Source organism: Balaenoptera physalus (genome assembly GCF_965194825.1).
Source record: "Balaenoptera physalus genome assembly, chromosome: 6".
NCBI classification, from domain to species: domain Eukaryota; kingdom Metazoa; phylum Chordata; class Mammalia; order Artiodactyla; family Balaenopteridae; genus Balaenoptera; species Balaenoptera physalus.
In genome coordinates this window covers 92,102,851-92,120,462 of record NC_138885.1, presented here as the reverse complement: position 1 = coordinate 92,120,462, position 17,612 = coordinate 92,102,851, and the positions used below count along the sequence as shown (strand labels likewise).

The 17,612-nt window shown below is 38.5% G+C and overlaps 2 protein-coding genes across 4 annotated transcripts in view; both read left to right on the top strand.

The window, feature by feature from the left end:
• TRAK2 (trafficking kinesin protein 2) overlaps positions 1 to 4,222 on the top strand; it is a 65,679-nt gene extending 61,457 nt beyond the window's left edge. For all 3 annotated transcript variants that reach the window (XM_082467010.1, XM_082467012.1, XM_082467011.1), the window contains one exon: positions 276 to 4,222. In XM_082467010.1, coding sequence (XP_082323136.1) covers positions 276 to 954 — 679 coding nt within the window. In that variant the 3' untranslated portion in view covers positions 955 to 4,222. The remainder of the gene's footprint in view (positions 1 to 275) is intronic.
• Positions 4,223 to 8,735: 4,513 nt separating this feature from the next.
• FLACC1 (flagellum associated containing coiled-coil domains 1) overlaps positions 8,736 to 17,612 on the top strand; it is a 37,609-nt gene continuing 28,732 nt past the window's right edge. Inside the window, exon 1 of the mRNA XM_082467215.1 lies at positions 8,736 to 14,241. The gene's annotated coding sequence lies outside the window, so the exon portion shown is untranslated. The remainder of the gene's footprint in view (positions 14,242 to 17,612) is intronic.

Below are 17,612 nucleotides of genomic sequence, written 5' to 3'. Positions count from 1 at the left end.
TATTTGAGAATAATAAAGTTATCTAAGTACAGTAAAATCATATCCTATGAAAAGAAATATGTTTCAATAAGTTAATGACTAAATTACAAATTACAAATAACTAATCATTAAAGTAACACATCAAAATTTTCATTCCTCAGATACTGACGTGTTGCCTGTTCCTCTATATTTACTGTGGATAACTACTGTAATTACTTTAAATGCTGACTTGGGATTACTTTTTATTCTTAAATTCTCTCTCCTGCTTTTTTTTTTTTTTTTCTTTCTATGTAAAGCTCTGGCTTCCCTTCATTATCCTGTGGAAGTAGTGGTAGCAGTTCATCAAACACAGCAGTGAATTCTCCTGCTATGTCCTATAGACTCAGCATTGGTGAATCCATCACCAACCGACGAGATTCCACCATAACCTTCAGCGGCACCATGAGCTTGGCCAAACTTCTACAAAAGCAAGGCATCTCTGCTAAAGCATACCACAGCCCAGTTTCAGAGAACCCCCTCCTCCAGCCTCTCCCTAGAGGCCTGGCTATCCCTTCCACACCACCAAATTCACCGTCTCACTCACCTTGCCCTTCTCCTTTGCCCGTTGAGCCTCGAGTGCATCTCTCTGAAAATTTTTTGGCCTCCCGACCAGCTGAAACATTCCTCCAGGAGATGTATGGCTTGAGACCGTCCCGAAACCCTCCTGATGTTGGCCAGTTGAAGATGAACTTGGTGGACAGGCTGAAAAGACTGGGGATAGCCAGAGTGATCAAGACCCCTGCAGCCCAGGAAAATGGAAGAAGCCAAGAGGCAGAAAATGGTCTTCAAAGACCAAACTCTGCTGTCTATTTAAATTCAGGTAGCAATTTATTGAGTGGACTGAGGAGGAATCAGAGTCTTCCAGTCATGATGGGTAGCTTTGGCACCCCAGTTTGCACATCATCACCCAAAATGGATATCCTGAAGGAAGACTGAGGTTCAGCAGTTGACTGACCTCTTATACAAGTTAGCACATGAAGGAAAGATTTGCACTGATACATGTAGTCTTGTCTGAGAGAAAAGGAATGTTGCAGAAGGGTTGTGAATGTGGGAAGGGGAAAGTGGAAGAACGGAAACAGAATTGGCATGAAGTCTGTCTGATAAATTGAAAGTATAAATGAATGGTTCATGAGTGTTTGGAAGCAGAGAAAGAAGAAATGTTTAATGCTGTCCTCCAGTTGGTATTTCTTGTCTTGAAAATAAAAAGTAACTAGAAAATAAATTCAGTAATATTGGAACATACCAGAAATACTGAACTTGCTAGCACATTTACTTCTGGTGAGCATAAGCAGGGAGGACCCAGGTTAGGAGATGGGAAAAAAGAAGGAGCAGCTTTGACCATTAACCTTTAGAAAGCTGTTCTAGAAGGTTGCTGGAGTAAACTCAGTCTGTTACTGAGACAACAGTGAGATGGCTTATCTGCTGGCCCCTGTTAATGTCTGGTTAAATTACACCTCCATCAAAGAGTATGCTCACTGCATTATCAAACAAGGAATTTTACCTTTTTCATAAGATCAGACTAGTGGAGACTCCCTTTTTGCTTTCTGTTTTCAGGCCTTTGAGCCACTGGGATCCCAAACATAATCCACATTCCTTTTGCATTTGTGATTAATAAGGGTTAATTTTTTTAATTTGTATTTTTATACAGTACCCCCCCCCAAACAACATGAGTGGGGGGTAGGAGGGATTTACTTTAAGAAGGAAAATATGGGTACATCGGAACCAAGGAAACTTGTTTTCAGAATATTTCTTCTGAATAAGTGCATTGGCCAAGGTGTATGAACATAATTACTGTACATGTCTTTCAAATTTCCTTGGAGGCTGGATGGGTTAAACCAGAAGTGCAATCAATAGGAATTAGAGAATGCTGTGTATTTATCTCTGTGAGTTTTTTTGGAAGGAAAGTTGGTTGCAACTAAACTTTTTCGAAAATGTGCTATGCATACTTTTAATGAAAGATGACATATATTTGCACAAAAGTTCTCAGGCACAGCAAATTATTATAAACTGAAGTAAAACCCAGGTGCTTTCTTTGAGATTGTGTTTTTTTAATATAAAATAATATTAAAACATCTGCCTTTTTCTTCATATCTGCAGAATTAGAGAATGAACTTTTTTTAATGGGAAAGTCAAACACTTTTGCTTTTTCTCTGGGATTCCTTTTTTCTTTTTTTTAACTATGTGAAATGGCAAAGTGAAACTCTGGGATTAGGTTTCAGCTTTCAGCAGTGTGACGCAAGGGTTGAATCGCGAAAAAACAGATCTGTTTTCTGAGCATTGCTGACCGAGGTCTGCTTCTCATCAGATGACATGGCTTTATCTCGGCCATGCAGTTGAGAAAGAAATGCTGTTACATGAAAGGCATTATGGAGAGAAGATGAAGGAGGGGGCTAGTTCTTTTTGAAAATGGGAGGCGTGTTACTTGATCTTTTCATTGCTTCATTAGCAAATGTTTTGCTCCTTTGTTCTTAAACTGAGAGGCAGTTTTCTGAAGAATTCTTGATGGGCATGTTACTCCTGTGGCTCCCATCCATACACCTATTACAGGCCAGAGGAGGGTCCGTCTCTCCTCTTGAGCTGCCTCTCCTTCGGGAAGAGCTATGTGCTCAAAACACACATGCAAGAGTAAAATGTGTGAGTTTTCCATGATTTTTAGAATCTTTTAATAAAACTCTTCTAAATAAATTTCTTAAAAACAAAAAGTGTCCTCTCCCCATTCTCTCCCCCTTGCTCAATCATTCTGAAATCAGCAGACCATACACAGAGATGTTCAGAAAGGATTCCAGCTGGTCTGTAAGTGAACGCACATGTCCCTGAATGTGGACCAGAAGAATTCCTGATGTTTAAATTTCTAGAATATTCCAATTCACATTTTAAATGATATTTGAGTTTCTACTTCATAAAGTAACTCTAGGGTGCTTATTTTAGACAATTCTTTAAGCTTTTTATTTATTCTCTAAGAAAGTAATCTTCCTGTACCAGTTTCCAAGAGACATCAGGAAGTAGGAAAATATAGGGCCAGAGAATAGTACAAAGTGTTAAATTATCAGATTGTATGTATATTATATAAACAGCTATAAATTAAGCTAGATTTTGGAGTGTTCTGTATAATTAGTATACTTTTAAAATGACCGAGGCTAAAATGATCACTTTGGAGGCAGGGCAAGGGTGTATTCACAGCCAAATAAGCCTGTCTGATTAAAGAGAACCAGACTTTGGTTTTTGAAAATTAAATTGATATTGCTGTTCCACCAGAAACACAATGATTGGAAACTGGTGCATGCTCGTCTCTAGAAATGAATCCTGTTTTGAAACTGGGTTTTGTTGTTTTTGAAATTTCCACCTAAAATCATTTTTTGTTGAGAATGAGAATCTCTATTATAATGAAATTGTGTGTAAAGTATAGTAAGAACTGGAGCCTTGTAGCAAGTTCCTTCTTAATTTATCTGTTATGTTTTAGCACTGTTCACATTTTAGTTTTTCTTTATCAACTGTGTATGTACTTTAATGCCAGTATAGGGAAGTCTGATCTTTTTTTTTTTTTCCTTCTGAAGGGTCTCAGTGATTATACCTCAGGTATTTCTGAGTATCCTATTATCTATTAGGAGGGATACCTTCCCTGTGAACTCAGAATTAAAATTTCTCCTGAATTATGATGATCCCAAATCTTATGTAAACAGCCTTAGGCATGGGTCTTGGAAAAAAGTTAATGACTATTGTTAAAGTAGTTTTTTAAAAAATTTTGTACTATATGTCCTTGATTTGACCTGAATGAACAGACTTTGGCAAAGGGAGGAAATAAGTTAAAGGCAGCTCACAACAAGAGCCTGTTCTCTATAAAAGGTGTATTTTATACAGTATTGAAAGCCTGTTATTTTTTCTGACCATTCTGGTACACAATTAGTACTTGTTGGTAATAACATTGACTTTTGACACCTGGAACTAGAACTCTTAGTGTTTAGTAGCCCACTCCTTTGATGTCGGATGCCTGCAAGCCTGTACTCCAAGTACAACACAGCAGCATCTACACTGAGTGGTTGCATAGCCAGCACAGCTACCTGGGAGTGGCATGGTGCCCTCTGGGGCTGCCAGGGAGATACTGTAGTTTGATATCTGGGGCTTGACTTTGTCAAAGAGCTCTTTGTGCACCTACCTTTGCTCTGTCAAATGTTAATCAGATAATAAACATGAGTATCTTCTTAAATTTTCATTTGTCTTTCTGTGTTTTTGTCCCAGTTCTTTTCACAGGTAATCCTGCATTAAGTCTTTCCTTTCCATTATGTTGTTTGTGGTACAGAAAACAACTCTATTTGTCAAAACAACACAAAACAAACCAACAATAGTCATGAGTAGTAAACATCTTATTCTATTTTCTTAGATTTTTAAAAATAGAATAGCCATATTGTTTCCTCAGCAAAGTATCAGCAACAAAAAAATAAAATCTAAAGTCAATGAAGACCTTTAATTTGAAAAGACTCAGGAAGCATGAAGCGATTCATTACCTATAGCCCACAATTTACTGTTGATACTCTTAGCTATTTTGAAACTGTTTCCAAGAAATTAAATTTGAGAATTGTTGGATTCTAACAGAAATGTTCTTTGATGTTCTCTTTTCTCTCTCACAATTTAATTGCTGTATTTTTTTAAACTCATTTAATATCCATTTAGAAATATGGAGATTGGTTCAAGATAGCGGAGTAGAGGGACATGCACTCCCTCTTGCAGGAGTACCAGAATTGCAACTAACTGCTGAACGATCACCAACAGGAAGACACAACTCACCAAAAAAGATACCCCACATCCAAAGACAAAGGAGAAGCTGCAATGAGATGGTAGGAAGGACACAATCACAAATCAAATCCCATAACCGCTGGGTGGGTGATTCACAAACTGAAGAACAAGTATACCACAGAAGTCCACCCACTGGAGTGACAGGACTGGGGGAAACAGAGATTCCACTCTTGGAGGGCACACACAAAGTAGTGTGTGCATGAGGACCCAGGGAGAAGGAGCAGTGACCCCATAGTAGACTGAACCAGACCTACCTGCTAGTGTTGGAGGGTCTCCTGCAGAGGTGGGGGGTGGCTGTGGCTCACCACAGGGTCAAGGACACTGGCAGCAGAAGTTCCGGGAAGTACTCCTTGGCCTGAGCCCTCCCGGAGTCCACCATTAGCCCCACCAAAGAGCCTGTAGCCTCCAGTGCTGGGTTGCCTCAGGCCAAACAACCAACAGGGAGGGAACTCAGCCCCACACATCAGCAGATAAATGGATTAAAGTTTTACTGAGCTCTGCCCACCAGAGCAACACCCAGCTCTACCCACCACCAGTCCCTCCCATCAGGAAGCTTGCACAAGCCTCTTAGATAACCTCATCCACCAGAGGACAGACAGCAAAAGCAAGAAGAACTACAATCCTGCAGCCTGTGAAACAAAAACCACATTCACAGAAAGATAGACAAAATGAAAAGGCAGAGGACTATGTACCAGATGAATAAAACCCCAGAAAAACAATTAAATGAAGTGGAAATAGGCAAGCTTCCAGAAAAAGAATTCAGAATATTGATAGTGAAGATGATCCATGACCTCAGAAAAAGAATGGAGGCAAAGATCGAGAAGATGCAAGAAATGTTTAGCAAAGACTTAGAAGAATTAAAGAACAAAAAAACAGAGATGAACAATACAATAACTGAACTGAAAAATACACTAGAAGGAATCAATAGCAGAATAACTGAGACAGAAGAACGGATAAGTGACCTGGAAGACAGAATCTTGGAATTCACTGCCGTGGAACAGAAGAAAGAAAAAAGAATGAAAAGAAATGAAGACAGCCTAAGAGACCTCTGGGACAATATTAAACACACCAAAATTCACAATTAAAATTGATAAACCTTTAACCAGACTCATCACAAAAAAGAAGGAGAGGACTCAAATCAATAAAATTAGAAATGAAAGAAGTTACAACGGACACTGCAGAAATACAAAGAGACTACTACAAGCAACTCTATGCCAATAAAATGGACAACCTGGAAGAAATGGACAAATTCTTAGAAAGGTATAACCTTCCAAGACTGAACCAGGAAGAAATAGGAAATATGAACAGAACAATCACAAGTAATGAAATTGAAACTGTGATTAAAAATCTTCCAACAAACAAAAGTCCAGGACCACATGGCTTCACAGGTGAATTCTATCAAACATTTAGAGAAGAGCTAACACCCATCCTTCTCAAACTCTTCCAAAAAATTTCAGAGGAAGGAACACTCCCAAACTCATTCCACGAGGCCACCATCATCCTGATACCAAAACCAGACATAGATATCACAAAAAAAGAAAATTACAGACCAATATCACTGATTAATATAAATGCAAAAATCCTCAACAAAATACTAGCAAACAGAATCCAACAACACATTAAAAGGATCATACACCATGATCAAGTGGGATTTATCCCAGGGATGCAAAGATTCTTCAATATATGCAAATCAATCAATGTGATACACCATATTAACAAACTGAAGAAGAAAAACCATATAATCATCTCAGTAGATGCAGAAAAAGCTTTTGACAAAATTCAACACCCATTTATGATAAAAACTCTCCAGAAAGTGGGCAGAGAGGGAACCTACCTCAACATAATAAAGGTCACATATGACAAACCCACAGCAAACATCATTCTCAGTGGTGAAAAACTGAAAACATTTCCTCTAAGATCAGGAACAAGACAAGGATGTCCACTCTCGCCACTATTATTCAACATAGTTTTGGGAGTCCTAGCCATGGCAATCAGAGAGGAAAAAGAAATGAAAGGAATACAAATTGGAAAAAGAAGAAGTAAAACTGTCACTGTTTTCAGATGGCATGATACTATACATAGATAATCCTAAAGATGCCACCAGAAAACTACTAGAGCTAATCAATGAATCTGGTAAAGTTGCAGGATACAAAATTAATGCACAGAAATCACTTGCATACCTATACACTAACAACGAAAGATCAGAAAGAGAAAATAAACAATCCCATTCACCATTGCAACGAAAAGAATAAAATACCTAGGAATAAACCTACCTAAGGAGGTAAAAGACCTGTACTCAGAAAACTACAGGATACTGATGAAAGAAATCAAAGATGACACAAACAGATGGAGAGATATACCATGTTCTTGGATTGGAAGAATCAATATTGTGAAAATGACTATACTACCCAAAGCAATCTACAGATTCAATGCAATCCCTATCAAATTGCCAATGACATTTTTTACAGAACTAGAACAAAAAAATCTTAAAATTTGTACACAGACATGAAAGACCCCGAATAGCCAAAGCAATCTTGAGGGGAAAAAAATGAAGCTGGAGGAATCAGACACCCTGACTTCAGACTATACTACAAAGCTACAGTAATCAAGACAATATGGTACTGGCACAAAAACAGAAATATACATCAATGGAACAGGATAGAAAGCCCCGAGATAAACCCATGCACCTATGGTCAACTAATCTATAACAAAGGAGGCAAGGATATACAATGGCGAAAAGACAGCCTCTTCAATAAGTGGTGCTGGGAAAACAGGACAGCTACATGTAAAAGAATGAAATTAGAACACTCCCTATCACCATACACAAAAATAAACTCAAAATGGATTAAAGACGTAAATGTAAGACCGACACTATAAAACTCTTAGAGGAAAACATAGGAAGAACACTCTTTGACATAAATCACAGCAAGAACTTTTCTGACCCACCTCCTAGAGTAATAGAAATAAAAACAAAAATAAACAAATGGGACCTAATAAAACTTAAAAGCTTTTGCACAGCAAAGGAAACTATAAACAAGATGAAAAGACAACCCTCAGAATGGGAGAAATTCTGCAAATTCTGCAATTTGTATTCCTTTCCTTTCTTTTTCTTCTCTGTTGCAAATGAATCAACAGACAAAGGATTAATCTCCAAAATATATAAATAGCTCAAGCAGCTCAATATTAAAAAAACAAACAACCCAATCCAAAAATGGGCAGAAGACCTAAATAGGCATTTCTCCAAAGAAGACATACAGATGGCCAATAGGCACATGAAAAGCTGCACAACATCACTAATTATTAGAGAAATGCAAATCAAAACTGCAGTGAGGTATCACCTCACACTAGTTAGAATGGACATCATCAGAAAATCTACAAACAACAAATGCTGGAGGGGGTATGGAGAAAAGGGAACCCTCCTGCACTGTTGGTGGGAATGTAAATTGATACAGCCACTATGGAGAACAATATGGAGGTCCCTTAAATAACTAAAAATAGAATTACCATATGATCCAGCAATCCCACTACTGGGCATATACCCAGAGAAAACCATAGTTCAAAAAGGCACATGCACCCCAATGTTCATTGCAGCTCTATTTACAATAGCCAGGTCATGGAAGCAACCTAAATGCCCATCGACAGATGAATGGATAAAGAAGTTGTGGTACATATATGCAATGGAATATTACTCAGCCATAAAAAGGAATGAAATTGGGTTATTTGGAGAGATGTGGATGGACCTAGAGACTGTCATACAGAGTGAAGTAAGTCAGAAAGAGGAAAATACCGTATATTAACACATATATGTGGAATCTAGAAAAATGGTACAGATGAACCAGTTTGCAAGGCAGAAATAGAGACACAGGTGTAGAGAACAAACGTATGGATACCAAGCGGGGAAAGTGTAGGGGTCGGGGGGGGGGAGGCGGGTGGGCTGAACTGGAAGAGTGGGATTGACATGTATACACTAATATGTATAAAATAGATAACTAATAAGAACCTGCTGTATAAAAAATAAAATTAAAATTAAAAAAAAGAAATATGAACATTTTGTGAGAAATGAGTAATGTATGAGTCTCTACTTCTTTGATATATAATTTAGCAATATTCCCAGCATCTTTGTGTTTTCTTTCACAAATGATTATCAGTGGATGTGTTTTAAGTTCAAAAACCTGATGAGGGTTAAGATTTGAGGCTTTCAGCATCCTGTTGACTTCCATCTCTGTTTTTCTTATATGTTTGAGTTATGCTAGTATTGGTTTTTCTTTTTTTCATTAGTTTTTATGAAATAGGGCTAAAATGCCATAAAATTTTCAAGTGAACAAATGCTGTGCAGGTTTGGCGAAGATGCCAAAACACAACTGTTGGCTGACAGTCAGGAAGTGCTTTATTCTTTAACATAAGAAAGTATGAGTGAAGCACACCAAAGGTGAAGTGAGATGTTAGAGGAAATATATATAAATGTCAAATAAGTAAAAAAATTGTATTCCATTAAATATTTGTTTCTTACCTTCTCAGCAAAATCACTAAGTTGTTTAAAAGCAAGAATTTCACATCACATTCCAACATTACAACAAATGGGCCAGAAAATTTTACAAAGTATTTTAATTTCATTTAATTCACTACCACTTATAAAGCTATTTCACCATCTCTCAAAGCAATCGCTAGATCTGTACAATAGTGTGAAGAATTGGCGCCATGATTCATTCGCATTCCATCTAGACCTCTCTATATATATAAATTTAAAGATAATCAGAACCCATATTGAAAAATGCTCTTCAGCTATAATATGTAGTTCTTGCAAGTTCCACTCCAATATATGAGTACCTGTGGAATTACAAATGAAAACATGAGAAGCAAAAAATGGATGCTCAGCACCACTGGGAAACAGTTATCTCTTTATGCGTAAATCTGTGCATTCATGCTGAGTGTTTTTGACAAGTTCCCTTTCCTCCCACCTCACCGCTCCTGCCGCAGTTCCACCTGCATTCCAAAGCAGGGCCTCTGACCTTAGCAGCAGGACAACCCAGAAACTTTCATAGCATGTGGACACAGTCATCTTTTGTTCTAAAGATAAAGGGCAAGCGATGGGGAGAAGCATTCCCCTGGGGCCTGATGATGTTAATGATGAGGAAGCATGTTTAGGGTTACAGGTCCTGCTATTCCAGAACTGAGCTCAAGATCAAGTGCCCGCGTGTTCTTTAATAAAGTTAGGTTTTTGTGTAGACCTGTGATATGCAGGGCCCTCTAAAGCCCAGGGCTCAGGGCAACGGCCTCTCCTTCTAGGTGTGAGGGTGGCACTGCAGGCTCTTGCATGATACCTGTGGCTCCCTGGCTAGGGGCCATTTGGAAACTGCTGGATGAGTCTGTGGGATTTAGCGCAGCACCCTTAACTCAGATCTTAAAAGACAAGAAATGATCAAAGAGAACTGAAAATAATGACAAGTTCCTTAAGAGAACACTGTCTTTTCCACACTGGGAATATTCTCATAGAGCCACCAAATAGAGCCACACGAACGGGAAGCCTCTAAATGCTCACCAGCTGATCACATTTGCCATTTCATGAGGGCTGCAGCGTCACACAAGATGGTGCCCATTTCCCCAGCCAATGTGCAGACTAATTTTGATGACATATGTGGATTGTTAGGTCACAGTTTCTCTCATTCATTTATTCAACTTATACTTGGTTATACTGTTGGTATTCTGGCCTCCTCCACCTCCATTCCAAATACTAAGGCACATTGCTTTGGGGAAAGTTACTGAGAATGTTAGTAGCATCAGTCCCCTTACGGGGTCTTCAGATAGAGCCTTTTATGCAATGCCAAAGTTTCCCTAAATTCAACCAAAGAAAGAGCAGTGAACACTTAGCTCTGAAAAACTTTCATTTCCTTCCCTTCTGCTGTTTTAGAGATAACAAAGTTGTCCTAATGACTAAAAAGAAGAAAGGAGGGGAAAAAATCCCAATGTTATTAGTGCTAAGCCTTGGCCAAGTCAAGTGGCTGGGGTTTTCCTTCAGCACCCACTTCCTTTGTATCTTTCTTTTTAGCCACTCTCCACACAAGACCCTAATAATCCTACGATTATTATTTTTTAATCATAAGACAGCAGGTAAATATAAATTTTCATGCAATAAACAGACTCAAAATAAATATCCAATTCCTAAATCCAATGCCCTTGTTCTCTTGGTAACTTCTCTCCCTCCCTTTTAGCTTTTTTTTTTTTTTCTGACGTGGACCATTTTTAAAGTCTTCAATGAATTTTTTACAATATTGCTTCTGTTTTATGTTTTGGTTTTTTGGCCATGAGTCATGTGGGATCTTAGCTCCCCACGCAGGGATCAAACCCACACCCCCTGCATTGGAAGGCGAAGTCTTAACCATTGGACCACCAGGGAAGTCCTCCTTTTAGCTTTTGAAGTCATCTCTACCTAGTCTGCTCATGGTACTTGGAGTCATGGCAGCCACAGTGCAATCACGAGGCTCCCCTCCAGCAACACACTGAGGCTGGCATGACAGAAAGATGGAAAGAACCCAGTTCTTTTTTTGTATATAGTTTGTATGATCTTTATATATACTTTGATGCTTCAGCTTTACTTTGGTAACTATTGCAAAATATCAACAGATTTGCAAATGAAGGGCAATTTTCTCCAACTGTTCCTTATGAATCACATAAAATACATTTTTCCTCCATAGCAGTTGTCGTATGGTAATAAGATGATAATGCAAATCGTAAAATACACAATAATCCAACTAAGTGCAAATAATTAGAGTCAGTCCTAGCATTTGAAAAATGGTCCATTTGGTTTCAGTGAATATGTTTCTCCACACTTAAATTCAAATCTTCTTTACTTAGAGACTAATTAGTTAATCAGTCAAGTCACCAAGGCTAGAGAACATATCTGTGAGAGTAAAGATTTATCTTAAATGTAGACATATTTATTTTCTCTGCTGACTAATTAAATATTCATTATGTGTATAAAGGAAGATTTATTGAAAATAAGTATTCTGGAATATAGTAACAGTGATAAGGAAGAGAGGGAGAAGAACTAACATAGATTAAATGGAAAGAACCCAGTTCTACAATGACATTTCTGAGTCTACATCAACTCTGGTAGCCTGACCTCAGACTTTGTATTTCATGAAATTAATGAACCTCTCTGTTTTAAGCCACTATCATTCATGTGGTAGTTTTACATATTTTAACTAACACATGGTTCATACTTTGAGAAACACTGTCATAAACATTGGTGTTCCTCAGGACTCTGTTCTAGACCCTCTTCTCTTCTTACACAACCTTTTCCCTGTGTGATCTCATCCACTGCCTTGGCTTAAAATAAGATCTACTCTGAAGACTCCTAAAGTGTTTATAGCCCAGACTCTTCTTCTGAACTCCCAAAACGTGTAACAAACTCTGTAACTGACCTCACCACTTGGATGTCTCCCTGGTATCTCAGACTCAACAAGTCCAAGAAATCATGGCCAGCTCCCCTGAGCCTGTCTGTCCCCCAGACTTTCCCATCTCAATAAATGGCCCCACCATCTACTCAATTGCTTGAGCTAGAAACCCAGGAATCATCATGGCCTCCTCCTTTTCCCTCAATCACCAAGACCTCTTGTGTCCTCTTTCTCTCCATCTCCACTGCTACTCCCTCATTTGGCCACTGCCACAGACTCCTAACTGATTTTCCTCCCTCATACCTTGGTCCCTCCAATTGTTTTTTTCTACACTGCAGTCAAAATTATCTTTCTAATATGTAAAGCTAGTTAGATTCTTTCTCTAATTAAAACTATTCGACTTATTAAACTAGAGAGAAATCCCAGCTATCCACTCCCACTGCATGTGGTGAGGCCCTCAACATAAGCTGCATTGTGCTTTTTTGGAATTTATTAACTGTCCGTTTCCCCACTAGTCTCTAAGCTCTTTGGATCCCAGGAACTGAGGTATCCACCCAACCTCACAACAGTGCCTGGCACGCAGTAGATAGTAAGTGTGGAGTAGAATGAATGGATGAACTTATAACAAACGTTTAAAAGCTTTGGGTTGTGACTCATCAGTGAATCATGAAATCAATCTGGTGGATTTATAATCAGCTTTCATTTTAAATAGAAGAAAAAGGGATAGATTGGGAGTTTGAGATTGACATGTACACACTACTATATTTAAAATAGATAACCAATAAGGACCAACTGTATAGCACAGGGGACTCTGCTCAAAATTCTGTAATAACCTAAATGGGAAAAGAATTTGAAAAAGAATAGATACATGTACAAGTATAACTGGATCACTTTGCTGTACACCTGAAACTAATACAACATTGTTAATCAACTATGCTCCAATATAAAATAAAAATTTTAATAAATAAATAATAAATTTTATTTTAAAAAATTAAAAAAAATTTTTTAATAGATGAGAATAGTATTTAATAAGCGTATTATTTAAAGCAATTTTTTATTATAAAATGTGTAAAATATAGTGAGGTGCAGCAGAATAAAAATAAAAGCCACTGGTCTTTTTTTAAGCAAGCATTTTTTTTCTGTTGGGTTGGCCAAAAAGTTCGTTCAGGGTTTTCGGTAACATCTTAACAAAAAACCCTGAACGAACTTTTTGGCAAATCCAATATGAGAAAAAACAGCTTTCTTTAGGGAAAAAAATAATCTGAGTTTCTTGGTACTGAAAAAGACTCCTGCCCTGGGGGATTTGTACTTTTATAGATTTCAAATCCTGAAATTCAAGGAAGAAAGTGCTTACTTTAGAGTTTTAGGTTTCTGTGAGCAAATGACAGAGGAACTTAAAACCCATCACGTTTCCTGTCTGGAAACTACTGCCACAGCCACTAAGCCTAGGAGTGCTGTTTAATTTTATTTCTTCTGAAAGTATATCTTAAGCATATCTTGTCTCACATCTTGGAGAATTTCTCAATGGCTGCTTCTCCAGCCTTCTCTCTTAGAGAGCAGAGTGCCTGAGCCAATGAGGTGCTGCCGTTCTGTTTCCATAGCAATAAAAGAAACAAACCTTCCCTTCCATCTCCCAAGGACAAACCTCACAACGCAAAGCCCACGTCAACAGTCTGAATGAAGGGGTGACTTTCTGCTCTAGTTTGACTTTCATTGCAATACTGAAAGACTCAAACTGGATTGTCTTTAGAAGGGAAATTCATGCTCATGCCAGGTCAGCCTTTGTAAAAGACTTTGACTGGATTCACTGGAAGCCTGTCTCTCTGCAGCACACATACTGTGGATTTTCTGCTCTGGCATTTCAATCACTTGGAATGACCACTGAAGTCTCGAGTGCTGGAACTCTCTGGATTTGACCTAGAATGAATTCTGATTTTGTGTTGGTGCAAAACAGTTTCTCTATAACCTTGTGGTGTCTTTAAGACTCTTGGCTTGGAGAGGAACCACATGGGAAAAACAAATCTTTGGGCAGTCCAAGGTAAGCCCTTTGGAAAGATGTTTCATATAATTTTTTTCTGGAGGCTCAGCTGGCTCACTGGTGACTACAGAGTCACCTGTTGGCACATTCGGTCCACTGATCCTCAGGTAAAATCATCAGGGAGAGATATGGGAAAGGAAAACGATGAGGAGAAAGAATCCTAACCCCATCACCACCACACACACCCCTATGTTTAGAGCCATACAATGTGCATCAAGCCACTCTGTATGCAGTAGATCTATCTATGCTGATATGGAAATATCTATTAGATAGCCTGTTATATATTTTTTAAAAAAAGCAGAAATGGTGTAGTGTGTAAAGTATGTTCTCACTTGTGTAAAAAATTTTAAAGATTACAGAACATTTCTGGAAGGATAACCAAAAAGCTGTTAACAGTGATTCACTCTTGGGAGAGTACAGAGGTAGAGGGCTGACGTTTAGCTCGTATGCAGTTATTGATATAGTGAAATACTACCATACTGGTTGTGCATATACATTGTTCAAGCCCCTCGAATGCCCTGACTGCCACCTTGGTTACCCCAGCACCTCCCCTGGCACCCCCATACCTCCTCAGGATTCAGCAGGTAAGGGTTTAATACCTGGCGTGGGGATGGGAGAGGGTCCTCCACCCGGTTCCATCCCTATAACCCTTGACTATTCTGATTGTTCCATAGTCTTGTCTTACTGGTTGTTAAATATTTTGAGTGTCATCCCCACGAGTATTTGGAGGGAGAGGCCTTTACTTTTTAAGAGCAAAAGAATATGCACCAAGCATTGGTGAAAAAAGGAAACAACCAAATGTTCATCAATATAAAACCAGCTAAAAATATAAACAGGTACATTCATAGAAGAGAAATTTACAAAGTCATGATGATATAGAATCAAATCTCAGGCTTGTTTTAAAGATTTGTCTTAAGTATAATTAAAATTATAGGTTTGCTTTTAAAATAATCTAGTGTTAGAAAAGTGGGCTGAGTGTAGATGAATGAGACTAGCCACAAATTGCTAATTGTTGAAGCTAGGTGATGTGTGAGTTCACTGTACTCTTTTCTCTACTTCTGTACATTTAAAAAGTCTCTCCATAGTAAACATAAGTTTAAAAATGATTATATGATTATACTATATATATATATATATATATATATAGTTACTGACATTAAAAGAAGCTCATGACATTGTTTAAAAAAGGCACATCTAGAATGTAAGTAGAGTTTGTTCTCATTTATGGAAAATTATATAAATCTGTTTCTTTAGAGAGAATTCTAGAAGACATTAATCAAAATATTTTCAGTGGTCATCTCTAGATGTTAGTATTTTGGAGAATTTTTACTTCCTTAAACTCTTCTGTGTTATGATTTTCTTTACAATAAGCATATTTCAATTTAACAGAAACACAAAAATAAACCTATTCTCCCACAAATTTAGAAATAAAAGTTTCTGTAAACAAAATGCCACTGGGGTTCATAATATTCCTAAACTCAGTTACCAGTTTTTGAGAATGTAATGTATGCAAGGCAGTGTGCCAAGAGCTTTCCTGACATGGTCTCGTTTCATGTGCACAACAGCACAATGAGGAGGCATGAATTTTTGTCCCCATTTTGCAGATGAGGAAACTGAGACTCAGAAATGTGAAAGTACATCTTTTGAGGTCCCACAGCTGATAAGTGGAGAAGCTTCCATGCAAATCAGACCCATCTGATTCCAAAACCCAAAGAAAATTTTAGTAAAGAATGTTGTGGAGGGGGAAGAAAAATCATAATTCTGACATTCTGGCCCAATTTTCATTTTTAAATATATTCTTTTCTAACCCTTGTCCATATTGGTACAAACTTTTACATAATTGTATTCACTGCATAGACACTATTTTCTATCTTGGTTCATACTCATTTCTTCATGTTTCCACAGGCTTTAAAGTGGTCAGTTAAAATCTATATAGGGGGGCTTCCCTGGTGGTGCAGTGGTTGAGAATCTGCCTGCCAATGCAGGGGACACGGGTTCGAGCCCTGGTTTGGGAAGATCCCACATGCCACGGAGCAGCTGGGCCTGTGAGCCACAACTACTGAGCCTGGGCGTCTGGAGCCTGTGCTCCACAACAAGAGAGGCTGTGATAGTGAGAGGCCCGCGCACCACGATGAAGAGTGGCCCCCGCTTGCCGCAACTAGAGGAAGCCCTCACACAGAAACAAAGACCCAACACAGCCAAAATAAATAAATAAATTAATTAATTAATTTAAAAAGAAGAACTATATTAAAAAAAAAATCTATATAGGGCTTCCCTAGCAGTCCAATGCTAAGTCTCTGTGCTTCCACTGCAGGGGGCACGGGTTCGATCCCTGGTCTGAGAACTAAGATCCAGTACGCCACATGGTGCAGCAAAAAAAACAAGAAAACAAAAAAAACTATATAAACTCCACTGAGTGGTTGTACCATAATTTACTTATGCATTTTGGTTTTTTAATTCTAATTTTTAATATTATCTCTAACATTGTAATGACTGTTACATTTTCACAGTTTTACTTGTGGAGCTCCTTTGTCCTTGTTGACTGCTCCCTGTGATTAGAGCCACCCAGTTTATTAGTCAGGTAACAAATATTTATCAAATACCTGTCATGGACAAGTTGCTTTGCCAGGCTCCCTGGGGGCACAGAGAATGGCATGGTGGAGCCAGGCCTTTAAGAACTGTTCAGTCCAGATGGGCCGACCAGAAATGGAATAGGGAAGGCACTTGCTGGGAGTTGGCCTGCCCCAGCCTCTCACTTCTTGCCCCAGGAACTCCTCTAAACCCCCAAGTTCAGGATCGGCCCCATTCTCACAGGAAGCAGATACAAGGTCCTAAACAGAAGCAGAGCTTCTGTCTTACTACTGCTGCAGGCTCCTCTCAGATTCTTACCTGAATTCTAGCCCCCTGTGGCACCATCTTCTCACCTGGGGAGCTCCACCCCACCTCCTTCCCTTGTCTCCCTGAGACCTCCTGACCAGGGCCCCAGCAAAGGGGAACACGGACAGCTAGATAAAGTGGCCCTGTCACCTGGTCGTTGGGCCAACATTCTCCATCCCACACCCACCCCCAATCTTCCAGTGCAGTCACAAATCACTTTTTGGTTAAATCAATATTAAGCGTTTACATTAATATATATGAGTGTGTTCCTTACTATGATTTTATTTACTTTCTTATGCAATATTTGTTAGCCTGCAGTAATTATGCAATTTTAATTTTCTTAGGAGTCTATGTTTCTATTTTTAACTTTTCCCCAAATTTTCTGTTTCCTGTTACAAGTGCTCTGTAACAAACTACCACAAATTTAGTGGCTTAAAACACCAGTTTATCTTTTAGTTCTGAAGTCAGAAATCTGAAATGGGTCTCACAGAGCT